At 34.1% G+C, this 19,218-nt stretch overlaps 3 protein-coding genes across 3 annotated transcripts in view; 1 reads left to right on the top strand and 2 right to left on the bottom strand.

The window, feature by feature from the left end:
• LOC113395993 (myogenesis-regulating glycosidase) overlaps window positions 1-19,218 on the top strand; it is a 312,246-nt gene that overhangs the window by 178,861 nt on the left and 114,167 nt on the right. The window lies entirely within an intron of this gene.
• LOC113395991 (uncharacterized) lies at window positions 13,048-15,050 on the bottom strand. The gene is made up of 3 exons (XM_026633752.2): window positions 14,879-15,050; window positions 14,428-14,807; window positions 13,048-13,365 (listed from the first exon to the last, which is right to left on the bottom strand). The coding sequence occupies exons 1-3, from the start codon at window positions 14,907-14,909 to the stop codon at window positions 13,126-13,128; spliced, it is 651 nt and encodes a 216-aa protein (XP_026489537.1). The 5' UTR covers window positions 14,910-15,050; the 3' UTR covers window positions 13,048-13,125.
• Window positions 15,280-18,647, bottom strand: LOC113395990 (cytochrome b-c1 complex subunit 2, mitochondrial-like). The gene is made up of 8 exons (XM_026633751.2): window positions 18,349-18,647; window positions 18,011-18,240; window positions 17,324-17,612; window positions 16,888-17,015; window positions 16,465-16,637; window positions 16,131-16,250; window positions 15,791-15,958; window positions 15,280-15,354 (listed from the first exon to the last, which is right to left on the bottom strand). The coding sequence occupies exons 1-8, from the start codon at window positions 18,541-18,543 to the stop codon at window positions 15,281-15,283; spliced, it is 1,377 nt and encodes a 458-aa protein (XP_026489536.2). The 5' UTR covers window positions 18,544-18,647; the 3' UTR covers window position 15,280.

The following is a 19,218-nucleotide window of genomic DNA, read 5'->3' as shown; positions in this document are numbered from 1 at the left end:
TCTGGCCGATTTGCACAAATGTACAAGCAATTAATTCACAAATGCGTACATAAACAAAGGTGCACTCTCATAATCCGATGAGATGACAAATCCGACGCGAATGAAAAGAGTTCAGGCGCCGGCTTAACGTATTTTCCGAGGCTCTGGAGGACACACACATTCGACTTCTAGACACCGGGCTGATAGTCTGAATTTTTCGCCAGAAAAACCCAACTTTGAACGGTGAAATCTACGGGCTTATATCTAAATATACTAGTTGGCTAGTCACAAGACGAATGAGACAGAAAATATCAAAATGACTGAAGATTCTACAGATATTTTTAGTAGCTATAATGTCTTCTGCGGTTGTTTGTTAAATTCTATTGAGATCGGCCACCGTCATGAGTTCTTCAGCATTATCGTACTGTAAATAGACTGCCACTTTGATCTGCTGACCATACGGGTATAAGCAGATCTCAAGATGGCAGTAATTGCACAGGAAAATATTGTAAATTGAAAACACGTAACCTTAAAATGACTTGTAAATCGTAAACATGCTCCATCAAATTTGGGATAAAGTGTGAAAATAAGGATAAAAGTATTAAAAGGTTCGCTGTTTACGCAATGCGTCCTACGAATTGATTATACGATGGCTTATCGGGCTTTATAACTCGTCGCACTTAGATAAGTGAATTGTAGAAATGATATACTGATAACTACGGTTATATACAGTTGGCGACTGAATCTCTCGCTGGTCCATATTAGCAAAATCTGTATCCCTAACGCGTTACATGAAATTTAATCCCGTAACATGACGATTTAAAAGCATTTATATTACTTAATTTTATTTTTTAGTACCGTTGGTACTGATGGCTAGGTTATAATGTTGATCGCGAGTTGCCGGGCACATAACCTAGTCGGACAATTAAGTATGTGCGCTTTCACGGCCAAACCACTAGGCTAGGCTAGATTCGACTATTGAAAAAAGTTACAAATTTTATACTGATATTAAAAATTCAAAAGTTATCAAATTAAATATATCACAGCAACGCTGTCCATGGTTCTCTTCTCAGTATTGGAAAAGTGAGATCATAGTCCACCACGCTAGCCCAGCGCTTGTTGAACAGAAGACGTGACTAAGGAAGATATGAGAAGACCTTTACTTGGAGGTAGGACTTTGTTCAAGCCCGGCTGGAAAACAACAGTAACAACCAAACAACAGTACTCAGTATTGTTATCTTTCGATTTGAAGGGTGAGTGAGCCAGTGTAACTACAGGCACAAAGGACATAACATCTTAGTTCCCAAGGTTGGTTGCGAATTGGCGATTTTAGGAATGGTTAATATTTCTTAAAGCACCATTGTCTATGTTTTATGTTTTATGTTTGGTTAAATATTTTGGCACTGTCATTCAAACAGTGTGGCCTCATTTAGTCTAGACTAAAATTCTTTCCTAATAATTCATATTTCAATACCGTATTTTAGGGATCCTTTATTATTTGAAAATTACTTAAGCGTTAATAAGTTCGATGGCAATAGATTTTCGTGACAAGCTGAATTCGCGGTTGAAGCCAGTTAGCAAATTCAGCTAGAAAAATATATTTTAACCGCCATTATATTCTTTTAGGGCCCATTGTGTATATTTATCAAATAACTTTTTGAAAAAAGAACGAAGAATAAAATTTAGCATAAAAATTATCTTAGTCAATTTTTTTTTATTTTTAGTCACAAATCTCTCGACCCGAGTTTACCAATTGAATATGAAATAAATTATCTAAATTACCAAATATCACGAGACACTTCTTGACGTTATAAACGTAAATACAGATCTCATTGAATTAATTAATAGATCGGTGGTTGGTTGAAATTAGAGGGATTGGAGAGACCCAACCATAAATATGCAATGTATACTGTGATAAAGAATAAACATTTTTTTTAAATCTTTTATAAAAAGATACTAATCTCTTATCGTATATTTTACCGCCAAGCTATGTACTTCATATACTGTTATATATTTAATTCACTATATATATTTAATTAACTACATTCAATATACTTAGTATTGTTGAGTTCCGGTTTAAAGGATGAGTGAGCCTGTGTAACTACAGGCACAAGGACAAAACATCTTAGTTCCCAAGGTTGTTGGTTGATTTGAGAGGACTGGTTAACATTTACAGTGCCAATGTCCATGGGCGGTGGTGATCCCTTATATGGCCCATTTACCAGTCCACCAACATATTTTCAGTAAATGAAAATAAAAAGATTCTGGATGTTTCATTGAGCGCGGTGTCAAATTTCAAGTCTGTTTTAAATAAGATCCGTATTTGTCAAAGGTACCAGTTCACTGTGTAGATGATTGTAGCACTTCCAACGCCCTGTTCTGAGGCGACGCCCGTAAAAATCGGGGACGGATTTTTTACGAAGGGTAGAAATACATAAACACAACTGTATATTAACAGATTGGAGTTTTAGGGCGTGTTACCTCGTAACCGGCTATTCGTTTTGATCGTTGACACGGAGTCTGCGCTTGCTATTAAATAATACACGAATTCCCAGCCAAATTAATTATTAACTGAATATTTTAAATTCATTTCATACATTTGTCATTTGAATTTAATTATACACGTGTCGTTTTTTGTTCATTTCCAATTGAGACGTCATTTAATTAAGTTTTATTAGAATAATGAATTGCTCTGTGCTCTTAATAAACTAACTAACGACACAATTGTACATTTATGAACAAGAAACGAGATGGCCCTGTGCTTAAGTGAAGATTGCAGGTTCAAATCCGGGGAAGCACGGTACTTTCATGTGCAATTTAGTAATTTAGAGTAATTTTTATTTATTATTTTTTGAGGAAAATAATCGTGAGGTAACCTGTATTATTGTATCCACCAACCCGCATTGATCTGTGTGGTAAGAATGAGTTTCGAACCTTATTCTCAAAAGGAGAGGTTAGCCCAGTATACAGCAATTAATACAGGCTTTTACTTTTTGCACCAGAATAAATAACCAATATAACATATTATTTAATGTATTGTAACCTACAAACATACTTCCAATCAGACTTCAAAAATCGTTGTGGTTTCACGCCTGATGGACCAAAACAAAATAAAAAATAACACAGAACAAAACCAATATAAGTTGCCGGCTATAAAGCAACATAATTTAAAGTACACTCGTTAAAGTGAGGAGCGGTGGACCAACTTATTTATTAAAGGCAAATCATATCCTCAGATCTTAAAAGAAAATTTTCATTATAAAGAACTTTTTTATGTGCGCCATCGCTTAAGCGTTTTGGGTTTTTCCTGAGTTTTCGTCCATAAATCGTCCGTTAAGGACTGCGGTTATTTATTTTTGCTTCGAACTTTGTACTATAGAATTATGGTAAAAATTACCAAGTGCTGTAAAACGCTGTTAAACTTTACCGAGTCTCGACAACATTGAGGGAAAGTTGTGATGCGAGACTCGTCTAGACTCCAATATTATAAGGAAATACTCGTATGTATTTAATATTAAGTAATGCTATTAACATACTAGCTACATGTCCAGGCTTCGCATGTGGAGAATAAGGATCTACTTAAAACGCTTTTATCGTAATACATTTTACGCGGTGCGCCCGTTAAAGCCCGCCTGTAAGTATTTTTTCCAATTTCTTAAAAAAATACTATTTATTGTACACCAATAAGCCCATACATAACTCAGGTAGAGTATTTGAATTCAAACAGACAGACGAAGAGACCGGGTGGAAGGACTTTGTTTCATAATATTTTTTTTTATGTTATAGCGGGCAAACGAACAGGAGGCTCCCCTGATGGAAAGTGATTACCACCGCCCATGAACATCTGCAACACCAAGGGGGTTGCAGGTGCGTTGTCGGCCTTTAAGGAATAAGTACGCTCTTTTCTTGAAGGTTCCCAAGTATGTAGTGACAATGTTATATTACATATAAATAAATATAAAATTATATATTTTTAGGAATTCTCAGATCAGATATATCCATCACCACGCCACTCCAATAGAGGATATATGTGCCTGAATTTCTTCCGACATACAATAACATATAATTTACAGTTTCATAATAATTTCATTCCATTTAAATAAAATAGTAATCTTGGTAGTACGAGTAGCTAAAGTTAAAACTTATAAAATATCCAGAGCGGTAAAGGTCTCGATCTAGTCTTTAATCCGAGAAAATAAACATTTGCAGTTCGCTCAATTAGACGAGAACGTCTATTTGACTTCACTGATTGGTCAATACTTACGTTCTCTTTATGTTGTATGTTGAGTTTAAATTTTTTTAAAATAAAACTTCTTTTGGCGGTTAGGGTCCTATTGCATATTTCGATTTTCTCTGTCACTTCGTATTATATTATCTTCGTATTCTACTCAGTGGCGTAGCTAGGAGGGCAAGGGCTCCGGTGCATAGAAAAAGAATCGGAACCTCACCCCCTCTTTAACTTATATTGCCCTTCAAAATTATAGGAAATCTCGAGGTTGATGTTTTGTAGCTTCAGGGGCTGGCTGACCCGCTCTTATCAAAGCTTAGGTTAAAGGCCCCCTGAGTAGCCTTGGACGTATTTATGTTTCCTCACAATGTTCTCCTTCGTCGTGAACCGCTACCGAATTATAAACACAAATTAAGAACACGAAACTTCAGTAGTTCTTGCCTGGGCTTGAACCCGCAACCATCGGTTAAGGTACACGCGTTCTAACCACTGGCCCATCTCTGCTTATATACACGTATATGCCGATAAAAGCGTCTCGGTTTAAAAGCAACCAGATTATCTAAGTATCAATATAAAAAAGTAATTCGAAAAAATTCAGATTCAACCTCTCATACAAGTATGCTTTAAATTTTCATACATTGACTACAAACGATCTTTACCCGGAAGGAATGGATCATGCTTGACGATTCCCGGCCCTTTTAACGGCACAAGGAGGTATCTCGTATCGGTATCTGTCAACAGTTAATAGTATGATGTCGACCGCACGACACCAAAACCAACACCAGCCCGGACACATATTTAGTACTAAAATTTCGCTCCGAATTGAAATGAACTGCGTTCCTTCCAGACTAGTAGATTCCAATTGCCTTAATAGTAACAGCTCAGTTTTATCACTGTTTTTGTTGGGAATTATCTATTAGCGCGACTATGACCTACTGATATGCCACGGCAAGTTCCGGCATGCCGTGACGGCAAACGGCACCACGCTCTCAAACGTCATCTACTTCACACTTCTCTACACCCTTGTTATATAACAACTTGTCATTAGGTGTTAGACACAAAATATGTTAGTTATAAAAATAGACCAAATTTTGCCAGTTTATATGCCTTATTTACTTTAAATTGTTATTATGTATTTAAAAATATGTAACTTAAATAAAGAGCAACAGATAAACAGACAGACAGAGTTTCGCATTTATAAAACCAGTATTAATATTTTAATAATAGTAAAAATAAATATATTATATTAATAACATAAATTCAGATGTTTCACATCGGCAAGGCAAATCGTGACTGTCACATGTTTTGAGTAAAGTCAAAGTCAAAGTCAAAAATCTTTATTCAATATAGAAGTGTTTACACTTGCTTATTGATTGTCAAAAATCTACCACCGGTTCGGAATTTAGCACCTCGGACCTGAGAAGAACCGGCGAAAGAAACTCAGCGGGATATTTTTTTTTTTTTTCATTTTGCATGTACAATAATTATTATATTTTAGTTATTTGAAACAGCCTGGAGGCGATCATTTCATTCCCAAGGTGTGCAGTCAACTAAAAAGTCATTAGTGTTGTAATATCCTTTAGCACACAAACGCTCTTTAACGATTCTTTTGAATTTTATAATTGAATAATTTTGAACGTTTTCTGGGATCCTGTTGTAAAAACGTATACATTGCCCCAAAAAAGAGTTACTAACCCTGTGTAATCGGGTACTTGGAGTAACAAGTTTATTCTTGTTCCTAGTGTTAATAGAATGTACGTCACAATTTCTGGGAAAATCGTTTATGTTTTTGCGTACATACATTACATTATCAAAAACAAATTGAGAAGCGACAGTCATTATTTTAATTTCTTTAAATTTATCTCTTAACGAATCTTTTGGGCCCAGGTTATAAATTGCACGAATAGCCCTCTTCTGCAGTACAAAAATAGTATTAATGTCAGCTGCATTACCCCAGAGTAGGATGCCATACGACATTATACTGTGGAAATAACTGAAGTACACAAGGCGAGCCGTATCCACATCAGTCAAAAGTCTAATTTTTTTTACCGCATAGGCTGCAGAGCTGAGTCTATTCGCCAACTTATTTATATGGGGGCCCCATTGGAGCTTAGAGTCTATTGTCATACCAAGGAACTCTGTTGATTCTAAAACATCTAATGCTTCCCCGTTTAAGCGTACACTCGTTTTGACACATCTTACATTGGGAGTAGTGAATTTAATACATTTAGTCTTTTTACTATTTAACATTAAATTATTAACACTAAACCAATTTACTATTTCAGAGAGAGTATTGTTCACATCGTCATATATTGAAAGACGTCTTTTTATTTTAAAAATTAAAGAAGTATCATCAGCAAACAATACTATCTCGAGTTTATCACCTAGGAGATGTGGCAGGTCATTTATATAAACAAGGAAGAGGAATGGTCCAAGAATTGATCCTTGAGGGACCCCCACAGTAACTGGAGACCCGGGAGATCTCTTTCCATTTACATCAACCCTCTGAATCCGATTGCTCAGATACGAAATCAGAAGACTGAGTGCAGTGTCCCTAATTCCATAATGACGTAGCTTCCTGACCAAAGTTTCGTGTTGCACGCAATCAAAGGCCTTAGATAAATCACAAAATATCCCTAAGGCATCCTGTGACTCCTCCCAGGCCCTGTAAATATTTTTAACGAGCTCAACACCAGCGTCAGTTGTCGAGCGACCCCTTGTAAATCCAAATTGTTTCTTGTGTAGCAACTTGTTATTGTTAAAATGTACTAGCATTTGATTTAGTAATAACTTTTCAAAGATCTTGCTAAGTGTTGGTAGTACAGAGATGGGCCTATAGTTGTTGGGGTCTGATGTACTACCTGACTTAAATATTGGTAATACTCTACTATGTTTCATGAGGTCAGGAAACACGCCACTAAGGACACATTTATTAAATATAGTGACAAGGTAGGGTGCGATTACATCAATTATTGAATTGACTACCTTGACAGAGATCCCCCACAGATCGGCCGTTTTCTTAATATCTAGTGATCTGAAGGAACTTATTACATCACTTACACTTACTGTATTAAATTTAAAGCTAATATTACATTTACATTTAGAATTAATAGTATTAATAGTAGAATTAAAATTCGAAACGTTTCACGGACATTGTTGTAAAATGACGATACAGAGGTTTAATTTGAATAATAAATAAAAAACATGCCTATAGAGACGCGAGATCTTAGTTTTTCTCTAACGACTGGAACTCCAGCTCTTAACAACATAATTACTTGTAAAGGAACACAAAGGGACAATAGGTTGCACAAAGAGCCATTCTCGGAGACTAGTGATACCATCTAACGTATAAAAAGTAAGTCAAATCTTATGTAGGTACTTACTTGAATATTTCAGTCTCGCGTTGAAGGTAACGTCTTGGAGATATTTTTATTTGACTAATTAATTTCTTGATAGTTTATTTTATTTCGTTTCATTATTTTTAAATATCTCGTAATATTTCTAAAATACAAGTTAAAATTTCATCATCATTGAAAGTGTACAAAAACAGTATTTATTTTTAATAACATCATAAATACTTCTGTGACTTGTTGATACGTGTATATTGGAGACCTAAAAATCTGTCGCATAATTATGCGACAGATTATCTTCGTAAGCTTTTTATGTCATACTAGCGACCCACCCCGGCTTCGCACGGGTTAAATTGATGTATATTAAATGCCCAATGTATGTAAGGAAAAACACAATACAGTAGAGAAACACTGATTAGTGTTTCTCGACTATATTGTGCATGTACTATACATGTAAATCTTCCTCTTTTTCTTGCTTTCCTCTATCTATTAATAAAACCGCATCAAAATCCGTTATGTAATTTTAAAGATCTTAGCATACATCCCTATGTATGCTAAGTACAGACAGCGGTAAGCGACTTTGTTTTATACTATGTAAATAGTAACCGATCAGAAACTATTAACTAAAATAGTTCATAGTTTTGAATGTAGTTTTTGCGTAAAACCGAAAAAACAGTTTAAGAAACTTGCTTAATTATAAAATAAGTGAGACTTGAGGCAATTTTGTTTATAAAGCTTACGTACTAAAAACCATAATTACAACATTAATTATCAAGTTCACTTTAAAATTTGTCACAGGAGAAATTGGATGCTTTTGGAGGGAGCTTGATCTCCTTTTTAAGGCATAGGTTGGCGGACTTATAAAACATTCAACGCGGACGGTCAATACTCGTAAGAAATTAGTATAAATATATTATATCTCAAATAAACCACCAAACTTGGGAAAGTTACACTGGTTCACCCATCCATCAAACCGGAACACAACAATACTGAGTATTGCTGCTTGGCGGTAGAATATCTAATGAGTTGGTGATACCATCTCGTATGTACGTACGTTACGATTACAAATATCTTTACCCACATGTAACCATGTCGTATTAATAGTATTTACACAAGTTTTAGTTGAATTCATGAATAGTGGATTAAAATTCAGCCTGTAATGTAAGCACTTACTATAATTGCAGAAATGTCGCAGACAGAATGTCCGTAACTTTAATTTTGTACGCTATTAAATACTACGTTAATTGCATTCTGTCCGAAATGCAATAAAATACTTTGTAGCCATATTAATGATGAATATCGAGGATACAATTGAATAAATTTGCTACAGATCACACAACTTTGGTAATGTTTGTATGAAACTAGCATTGAAGAACCAATGCTGATATCGGATGAATTATCCTTCTAAATAATCATTCGGCCAAATTATTATCTCGTGCTCTTGCAGGCGAGGGATGATTCTCTTATGAATCACATTATAAGATATCGAGCATATATCTAATATATAAGCGGCCACCTCTAAGATACCCGCTAAAAGAATTCTATGAGTTTCTTTTGGCGGTTCTTGTCGGTGAGGATTTTTTTTCCAAACCGATAGTAGTGTTTAATTTGACAGTCAATAATTACACAGGTGTAATCCTCTATATTTAACAAAGTATCTCGATTATATTTAAATATTCAAATAAAACATTCCAAAAATACAAATTAAAAGATGTTAATCAGAACGATCATCAACCCTGACAAAGATAATTCTTAAAGCATCAAAGACAGATGTTATAAAAACGAAAAGCAAACATCTCAGGCGGCCATTAATCTGTGTCAACAAGACGTCGAATCACTAATTAAGAAGTTTATCATAAAGCAAAAAATTAAGCAACGCGAGCGTTCGACCCAAATATACTTGGAGTGTCAATGCTAGCGATTAATAACAAATAAAATAAAACCACTGTGTAATGCCACGCTATATGCCAAGCTAAGCCAGAGCTATGTCACGACATCAGTGCTGGAACTGTCCATCAAACCCGCTTTTGACCATTAGTGACGTCACATCCGACTATCGTGTCAGCCATTCTTTTTGGAATGTTTTTCGCTAGTTTATGCGAGAGAGACTGCTACTTATGGCCACCGGAATAACGGGAAAAATAGATAGATAGATAAATAGACCCAAAACCATATAGAAAACTAATTAACTCTTTCTACACCGACTCGGTGTACACACTACTCGGCCACGGAGATCGTCAATCATTTGTACTATATATATTAAAAATTGCAAAATCATTATACTTATCACAATCCACAAAATATAGCTGATTAGAATAATGAAAGAAGGAGAAGACGAAATGAATCAGTTAATAATCGTCCTGATCGATTTCGCCCACGGCAGTTAATCTCAAGAAAGACTAACCAACTACGCAGGACACATTTTGTGGCATAAGCGTGTGCGCAATCACAGATGTATAAAATATATAATATCGCTACTCGCTTACACTGAGACCACACACTGCCCTGATATTATTTTAATTTACGTTCCTTCCCGTCTGTGATGAATACGGCAAAACAAAATTTTGAGATTGCCTACTTAACTCTGCATTGCAGATTTCGCTATAAGAATAACAAAAGAAATTCAGCTTAAACGATTTGCCAGCTTTTTCTACTTGAGAAAAATTTTGTTCTTTTACTATTCCATTTCGTTTTTCACTTGTAGCGAAGGGAATGTTTCGAAATAAATTAAAACATTTTCGGTTATTTATGAACATGTATTTTACTATCAGTGTATCAACGTAAACATTAATTTAAATATTAAGATATTTTTTGTATTATAATATATTTCTTTAAAGTGTCATTCATTGTGAGTTATCGACTGAAGAATTCATAAAATTAAGGTTATACATTATGTACAATATGGATTAAAATAATTAAAAAAAAACATCACTATGATAAATTATATATATTATGATAATATGTAGAAACGATATAGATAGTGTCTGTTCACATGTTAAAGGGAGTAGAGTGCAGCGGCTGAGAGGAGGCATGGCGGCGTAAGAGAACGCCAGGCCGTTTGCAGTCACGGCTTACGAATCGGCTATACCTCCAAGGTGAGCTCCGAAAATGTGTTTTGCATCAATAAAGCTAAAAATTGTTTGTTATCAATTTGATGGTGTACTTTACTTATATTTATATCACGCTTGTTATAATGATATTAAAAAATTAAAACTATATAGTCATATTATAAATGCGTATGCAACTGTGTATGTATGTCTGCCTGTTATGCTTTTATGGCTAAACCGTTGAACCGAATTTTATGAAATGAAAAAAGGCGAAAACTAGTATGTTATAATTATGATATTGTATTACTTTACACCCATTGTGTGTGCTGCTCGTGCAAGTATATCATCGGCACAACAAGTGGGTGTCCGGAGACAACTCATACATATGATAATTATGAAACTTTTGAATAAAAGAAAAATATAACCCACAAAACTATAACCCCCTTAGGATAGCAAAGCAGTCTCCAATAAACAGAAACTCTATAATTCGTGCGGATGAGAACTTGGACATTTTGCACTTTGCATTAAAATATTATTTTCATTGAAAATATGAAGCTGTCATTTTGAATAGTTTATTAATCGATTTGGAAACTTACATTATAACAGTTATATTAATTTTGTTATCATTTCATTTCATTTCTTATTAATGAACTTTAATATTAATTAATAGGTAACTAACTTTATAATTTTATGGTAATTAATTGATTGATATTCTACTAATATTATATTGAGAAAATAATTTAAATTTTTAGCAACTGAGTTTAAATTTAAAAGTATTTCTTATTGACGTAAATACGTATGTACTTATTTTTAATCAGTATCCCAAAAATAAAGTTTCATCTTTCTCACTTAAAAAATGATGGGCTTCCATACAAACTCTCAACCCCTATTTCACCAACTTAGGAGAAGAATTTCTAAAATTCCTTCCTCAGTGGATCTTGTCAATAAAACGATCCTACTCACCAAATTTCATGGTCCTAGCTTCAATCGTTTACGCTCAGCGATGATGAATCAGTCAGTCAGTACATGTTATATTATAAGTATAGATAGATTATTGTAGGAACCTCTTACCAAATTGACATGACGTTTCTTTACGAAATTCTATCAACGAAATCGATTAAAAAAGATTTATTAAAAATATCACTTTGAAAACCAAACATGATGAGAGGTTATACTGCTCTGTATAATTTCATAACTTTAATGCTATTTATAATTGCAAATTATTTATTTGCTGCCCGCTCAGGGCCGGACCGTAAGTTTAGGGGGCCCTGGGCTAACACTACTTAGGGGCCCACCTAAGACATATCTGAACGTATACTTGAATTAAATTAATTTAATGGGTTTGATTAATTGCAGGACTCGCAGGGCTGCAAACCATACGATCTGTTTAATTTAATAAAGTTATGGATTCTTTCTCATTATTGTCTATTTTTGACTTTGACTTGACTTAGCTGGGGCCCCCTTGAATCCACGGGGCCCTGGACTGAAGCCCAAAAAGCCATATGGTAGATCCTTTGTTTGCAACTATTGTGTTCTTAGAAAATTCTGAAAAGCTGAATCTTCATTCATGAAGTTCAGTTCAAGTTCAATTCATTCATTCAGGAGCCATTCTTACATACGATTAAGTTAAAATTTTTAGGACAGTGACAGTTAGCGAGTGATTTTTAGGACTAAATAACTTTTGTCTATTGATTTTGTAAACTACAATACAATTGTTTCTGTTTGAGAATGCTACATATTTATTCTGAAGTAAAACTTTAATTTTTAACAATTTAAGTATAATTTGTAAGACTTAAATAAATTTAAGAAGTATCAACTTGATAATTTATCACAAATACCTCACGGAAATCGCAATCGGCCAAACCGTTTAAATGGAAGTTCAGTTACGTACAGAAGGATAGTATGAATAATGACATTATATTTTTGTATTTAATAAGACATTATTTACCCAATGTTGTTTTAAGATAAATATGATTTAAAAACCGATCTTCACCAGAGACAGGGTTAATATTTTTTACAGTAAAAGTGTTTGAGGGCGAAAGTGACCATCAGGTTGATAAATTATTATCAATTTTTGTGATTAGTTATTGTTTCAAAAACTAAAGTTGTCAGTCTAGATTCAAGCAATTTAAATAAACAGGATAATGACCTCAAAACCCTATCCTATCCGAGTACTTAAGATTTAAGCACCCTGTGTCCGTCTTAACTAATTAAACGACAAATAAAATGGCTATAAAATCCCGTGCGGGTTAAGACAATAACAAAAAATAGGTTTAAATAATTTTATATAAAACCATGTACAATGGGGAATGTCACCTGCAATATGACGGTTTTTGCTTACGTGGTGATTTCTACCAGTTCACAGTTCAGTGTCACAGTAGAAACAGTGAACTCCGTAAAAAAAAGGTCTTCGTTCCAAACATATTGTATGAAGATTCAAAAACAATTTGAAAAACAAAATTTATTCATCTACATCATAATTCCTTACAAATATTCTAATAAAACTCGATTTAAAGAAAAATTAAGCTTTGTACACATCACTGTGTTTATAGTTAATTTTCTTATCAATCCCCAGAAGCTGTCTGATGATGAAGTCGGGGAGGCGTTTGTGCCGCCAGCGAGTCGGCAACGGAGTGTGGTTGGCTTTCTCCAACTTACTGGCTAAATACTGCTCAGCCGAGAATGCGTTCGCTTGCTTTATCATAGCCAGCAGTTCATTTTGAAATATCTTCTCTTTCTTGATGCGACGGTTCTTTTTCACCTGAAATTTGAGATTTTTGATTTCATTAGTATGTATTCTGTAGATATGTATTTCAGAAAACATTTAAAACATTATGTGAGTGTACTTAAGAGTTCCATTCAGTCCGTGACCCAAGTAATTGTCAAGTGTAACCGGAGAATGCACCGCTCTTTGAAGTTAAAAAATATGATGTTTCATAAATTTAAATCATTTGTAAAAATGATTTTGGTAAAGAAGGCATATTATTCGATACAAGATTATAGAGATGATACAAAAGCGTGGAGTTAATGCTTGTTGACTTCCGGGCAGGATATATTACATACATATATAATTGTATTCAACTAACTTGACTGTATTTTTAGATGTTGAAAATGGATAACTACTGAGTTTCTTGCCGGTTCTTCTCGGTAGAACTGGTAGAACCGGTGGTAGCTTCACTTAATATAGTTTTTTAAATGACGATTCAAAAGTCAATTCAAAGTGGTTGTAAAAGCCTACTTGAATAAAGTATATTTTGATTTTGATGAACAAATGACTTCTACCACAGTGCTTATTCATTGAGTTTCAATTCCAGAAATGTTTAAAATCATATTATTTAATGGTCTTGGTGATCTAAAGGAGTCAATTAAATATATTTGGAAATGTGTATCCCTTATGTATCATTTTAATGTTCTTCTATATTAAAATAACAATATATTTTCAAAATGTCTTTCTTTATATCTCAATAGCTGACGCCGCGGCTTTGACTATGTGGAATTCAGTTTATGACAAAAACTTTGTACCAAATCTCATCATCATAAGTAAGAAATATTAATCATTCCTAATATCACCAATGCCCCATTACCCTTAGGTACTCGGATATCGAGTCCCTTATGCCTAGTTGAACTGGCTCACTTACACTTCAAACCACAACCTATAACAATACTAAGCTAGCTAGCTAAGCTAGAATATATAACAAGTGGGTAGTACCTACGAGCGGGTATACATAAACCTACCTACAACATTTTGAAATTACTGACAAATTAATTATATTTTATTGTTGTTAGCCTCTTTACTTATTTTAATAGATAATATGATACACACCCTGGCCCAACGATGCCTCATCCTCTTCCATAGCTTCCTTCTCTGGTGCTTCTTCATCTTTTTCCTCCGAATAACAATTAAACGAACTGCTAACTTCTCTTCTTGATGTATAGCTGGCAGTGCAATTTCATCTTTTCTCCAATTAGTGTCGATTATAGGTAGAATAGATCGGGGATTTACTATTGGTATGTAGGATAAAGGATCTTGCTGCTTTCTAGAGTGCGTAGGTTTATCCTTAATATCGAAAATGATGCTATGTGGGGTGAAGTTAATAGTTTTCGCTTTAGAGATTAAATCCAACTTTGTCGTAGATACAGTTGGCGCTGGTCTGCATTCTTTCAACGTGTTCAGAGCTGTCTTCAAGTTTATCAACCGTAAATCTGTAACACAGTTAAAAATCCCAATAAATAAAATAAAATTAATAGAGCACCATACCTTCAAAGTTACGTACATTTTACGGAATTCTGAATCGAGTTCATCATATTTTAATTCTTTGTTAATATCAATATTTATAAAGATAACATTATATTAGCAACTCATTAATCTATATTTTATATATAAACGTTAAATCTAATTTTTTTTCTAAAATAACCTCAACTTCAATATAAGTTGACATTGACAATTACAATATAGATTGGACAGCTTTAATTTTTTTATTTAGCCTGTATGAAAAATCCTTAGTATTACAACATACAGCCTAATTAATAAAATTGGGTAAATGAAAATTATAGAGTAACATATGATAAATTGTAATTTTTAGTTAAAGAAAGAATAATTTATGATTATAAGAAAAATCCTTTTATTTTTAACAACAAAGTCATTAATTAAATATCATAAATCAATTTTTGAAATTTTATCGTTTTAAGATTTCTTCATCAGTTGGAACAACACCAAGGTCACCCACTATTGCGACTGCCATATGTTTACCTGAAAAAAGTGTTAATTTAAAATTTTATGAGTATGTATTACACTTTTGTTAAATTTATCTTAATATAGTTTATTACAATATTATTAATGCGAAAATTTGGATGGATGAATGGATGGTTGTTACTCAAACACATCAGAACGGCTGAACGGAACATAATGAAATTGCAACTGACATAGCTCATTTTAGTCTGTAGTATGTATAGAATAAAGATTACTTTTTTATGCCAGAAAAATAGGCACTATCAATCAACTGAGTATCAACTGAGTGTGGCTGAAAAGAAAAAACCTTAGCCCAGGAGTAGTATTTATTAAAGGCTGTAATTTCCATTATATAACATACGTTATCAGGAAACCTTAATTCGTGTTTTGGTTTACGGTTAATCATACATATTTATTTTATTTGATGATAAAATAGCCTTATCTAAAATATACTAACAATTCATCGACAAAGATGTTGCTGTAGCTTTAATTTCGTCAAGACTAATCATGTCAATCATACTGAAACAATTATGTACACTATCTATCTGAACGTTGTTTGCTAACTGTAAAGCAAGACCTTCTGACACCTTCACACAGTCCTCTTCATGAAGCGCAAGGCTGAGTTCTGAAATCGCAAAATTTAAATCTCTCAATGTGATGAATATAAAAGTTTATGTAGACGTGAGGATATCTATTGCAATATCACGCGTAAGTCGTTTGCCTTGCTGGTAATGGCAGGTGATGGTAGGCATTTTGCAAAGGTCCATGCTAGACCATTGAACATTGATAGAACTTACGTAGTCTCTTCTTCCCATCTTGGATCTGTGTAAAGTTTATGTCACCCACGTTCGCAAGGAACTCCGACACAGCGAGTGCATTCCTGTTGGCCGTGACTGATTTAGTTTTTGCTACAATACCTAATAAAAAATATAACTTTCAAAATAGATTAAGGCTTTAAATTAACTTCACAGATAAAGATAGGACGAAATAAATAAGCAGAAGACGAAGCAAATGAACGACCTTTGATGAATGAATGAATTAATGAATTGACCTTTCTGAGCCTGAATAGTCTACGTTATATGATCCCTACGCTGTTACGACTATGTTCATTCATGTTCTTGTAAAATTTACCAAATATTCCAGTATCCGCATATGATATGTTGAAAGCTCTAAAGTTGGTGAAAATATCAGCCCCCGTCATTAAACCGAGTGGTGGTTGGGGGACTCGATCCAGCTCGTGTTGCCCCTGTTGCATGTTGTCCACACCGCAAGCTGCCGCAACGATTGCGTGTTTGAATAGATTGCTTAAAATATTACAAAAATACATTTTTGACAGCAACGATTTTAGCGCGCAAATAGGTCCTAAGTACCCAATCTGATTATATAATAGTAGTCTTTTACTCTATAATCTCTACTTTACGTTGGCTGCCCTTACCCGGTTCATTTTGCTTAGAGTAAATTTGTACTTATTTAAGCAGTGAATGGTATCAAAAAAACCTGCCTCATCAAATTACTCTATGACAGTGATAGCTAAAAGATCTACATGAAATTTACTTCAAATCATCAGTTCCACAACTTGGTACGGCCACCGCTATCCACGTGTCGCTGCCAGAACCCAGGTCATAGTACTCAAAACCTGCACGAGGTTTCGATGAGGGACAATCTTTTAATTTTGGTTTTTCCTAGAAAAGTGTCTTTAAATAATTTCAGATCGTTAAATCGTTGAACAATATATATGACATATCATTTATATTGTTCAAAATTAAAAATAAAGCAAACGAGTTAACTGTTTATAAAACCTTAAAAAGGAAAATATCCATTTGGCAACCGTTTTTATAAAGTAAGAAAACAATTCATCAATATTTTAGAGACACCATTTGATAGTCTTCGTCACTTATTGCGAAAGCTTTGTGTAATGTACAAGACAATAAACAAGAAAATAAACTAGTTAAGAATACAGGCGAATAAGGTGTAATGAAATAAATCATACCCTTCTGGTATTTATCTGTTCCGCTAGCTTCATAGTTTCCTCAAAAGGCACTCCAACACTCGCAACACAACAGTTACTGGATTTAAAGTTACACATTACGTAATCATTCAATATGTCTCCAGACATTTGATCAATTCTCTCGTCCTCACAGAAAACTGAGTTCGCAAGTGGACCAGCCCAAAGCGCCTTTTGAATCAAATCTAGAACTCGTTGTTCTGGATCTATTCTAGCAAGATCGCCCCTCACTAATGATTTCCGATCAGATATTTCCCAGTCATGATAACAACATCTGTTGAGAGGGAGATTTGTCAAATTAAATCTGAAACTGCTAATGCTAATACGGGTGGTATATATTGGATAAAATAATCAAATATGTATAAAGTAAATAAACCGTCCCGATTCGATTTAGTAAGTAGTTGGTCATTGTGCAAACCCAGCTGGGTGGGTACGACCCACTCATCATATATTCTACTGCCAAAGAGCCTACTTCGTATTTTTGTGTTCCGGTTTGAAGGGCGAGTGAGCCAGAACTACTGGCACATAGAATCATTCACAAGGTTGGTAGCTCATTGGCAATTAATCTCTTCCAAGTATATTAGAATTAATATACAAGGTTTCTTAAATAAATATATCTCTCCAGAACATAATAAGACTCGTAACTAAAAAAAAATGAATTATGTTAGTAACCTCACAGCAGTATCCAGAAGATAATACTTTAGTTTTGAAAAATATAATAGCGGACATTGTAATGTATATGAAATAGATTGTCTGTCAGAAGAACAAGTCAAGTAGGCGCCATGTTGTTGTAGAACTCGTAGCTTAGAGAAGGCAGTGAAACCACATCCGGATCCTGATGAGGCTGCGCGGAGGAAATGTGAAGCGCCAAGGAAGTTGGAGCTCTCGTATCGAGAACCAGCCTAAAGAATTGCTCAGTTAGTACTTTTTCCAAAATGTGATATATGTAAAATGTTTTTATCGTTCCAAAAAATCAATATTGGTCTAGATTTCAAAAAAGGCATTGTAACCTGGAACATAATAGTACACGCTGCCATCATCGCTCCGGAAGTGTTAGCAGCGACAATTTTTATACCGTTTAACATTTCTGATCTTTGTACTTCCATCGGCCCATAGCTGCATTTAGGCCAGCAGACCGATCGATCATGCTTGCTTGTTGATAGCTTCTTTATATGGATTAAAAATATTGAGAGTAATTTCTTCATGGCATATAATCGCACTAGCTTATTTCAATATTAGTAATGCTATTCCTTAAAATATTATTACTTTTAAATTAACGTCAAAATTTGTCATAAAATGTCAAATCATATTGACGTTTGCTCACACTATATGTAGTAAAAGTATTTTCTAAGTGCGTACAAGTGAAATCGTTAATTTAATGTTTTAAATTTTAGGTTTGTCTGAGAAAATCATCAGCACCATTACTAAAGAAGATAAAATTGTTGCTTCAACGTCTCGAAAAATCTCTGTACCGAGAAAAAGACACATTTAATAAAAAGTAATACTGATAGACGATATTGATCTTTGTGGAGTTAGAAATAAAATACACGAAATGTACGCAGTCAGGAAAGAGGTTCCAACTTTAACGAAACTTTTAGCAGAGTTAAAGATCGTTATTGACTTAAAACGTAGACGATGAAATTGAAAAAATATATATATTACACAAGTAAACAATGGCTCGGATACTGAGTCTGAGAGCACTTCTGATTATTCGTTCTCTTCTGATGATGTCCATTTAGATCATTCTTATTATAAATAAAAACTTTGACCAATCCATACTTGTTTATATTTATTACCAAAAAACAATTATATAGTTAGAATATATGAGCATTGGTACATATATAATTATATGTATGACACGCCACGCCTACATCCATCTA

This window comes from Vanessa tameamea, chromosome 14 (genome assembly GCF_037043105.1).
Source record: "Vanessa tameamea isolate UH-Manoa-2023 chromosome 14, ilVanTame1 primary haplotype, whole genome shotgun sequence".
NCBI classification, from domain to species: Eukaryota; Metazoa; Arthropoda; class Insecta; order Lepidoptera; family Nymphalidae; genus Vanessa; species Vanessa tameamea.
The sequence above is the reverse complement of the archived record's forward strand: the minus strand, read 5'-3'. Positions and strand labels throughout refer to the sequence as shown.

Excerpts from the sequence above, each read along its gene's own strand:
- LOC113395991 (XM_026633752.2), bottom strand. The coding sequence starts at position 14,909 with ATGATGAACTCGATTCAGAATTCCGTAAAAT. Across the intron at positions 14,808-14,878 it reads GATTCAGAATTCCGTAAAAT|ATTTACGGTTGATAAACTTG; the intron begins GTACGTAACTTT and ends ACTGTGTTACAG. Across the intron at positions 13,366-14,427 it reads TGAGGCATCGTTGGGCCAGG|GTGAAAAAGAACCGTCGCAT; the intron begins GTGTGTATCATA and ends CTCAAATTTCAG.
- LOC113395990 (XM_026633751.2), bottom strand. The coding sequence starts at position 18,543 with ATGAAGAAATTACTCTCAATATTTTTAATCCATATAAAGAAGCTATCA. Across the intron at positions 17,613-18,010 it reads CTTCTGGATACTGCTGTGAG|ATGTTGTTATCATGACTGGG; the intron begins GTTACTAACATA and ends CCCTCTCAACAG. Across the intron at positions 15,959-16,130 it reads AGATGGGAAGAAGAGACTAC|AACTCAGCCTTGCGCTTCAT; the intron begins GTAAGTTCTATC and ends TTGCGATTTCAG.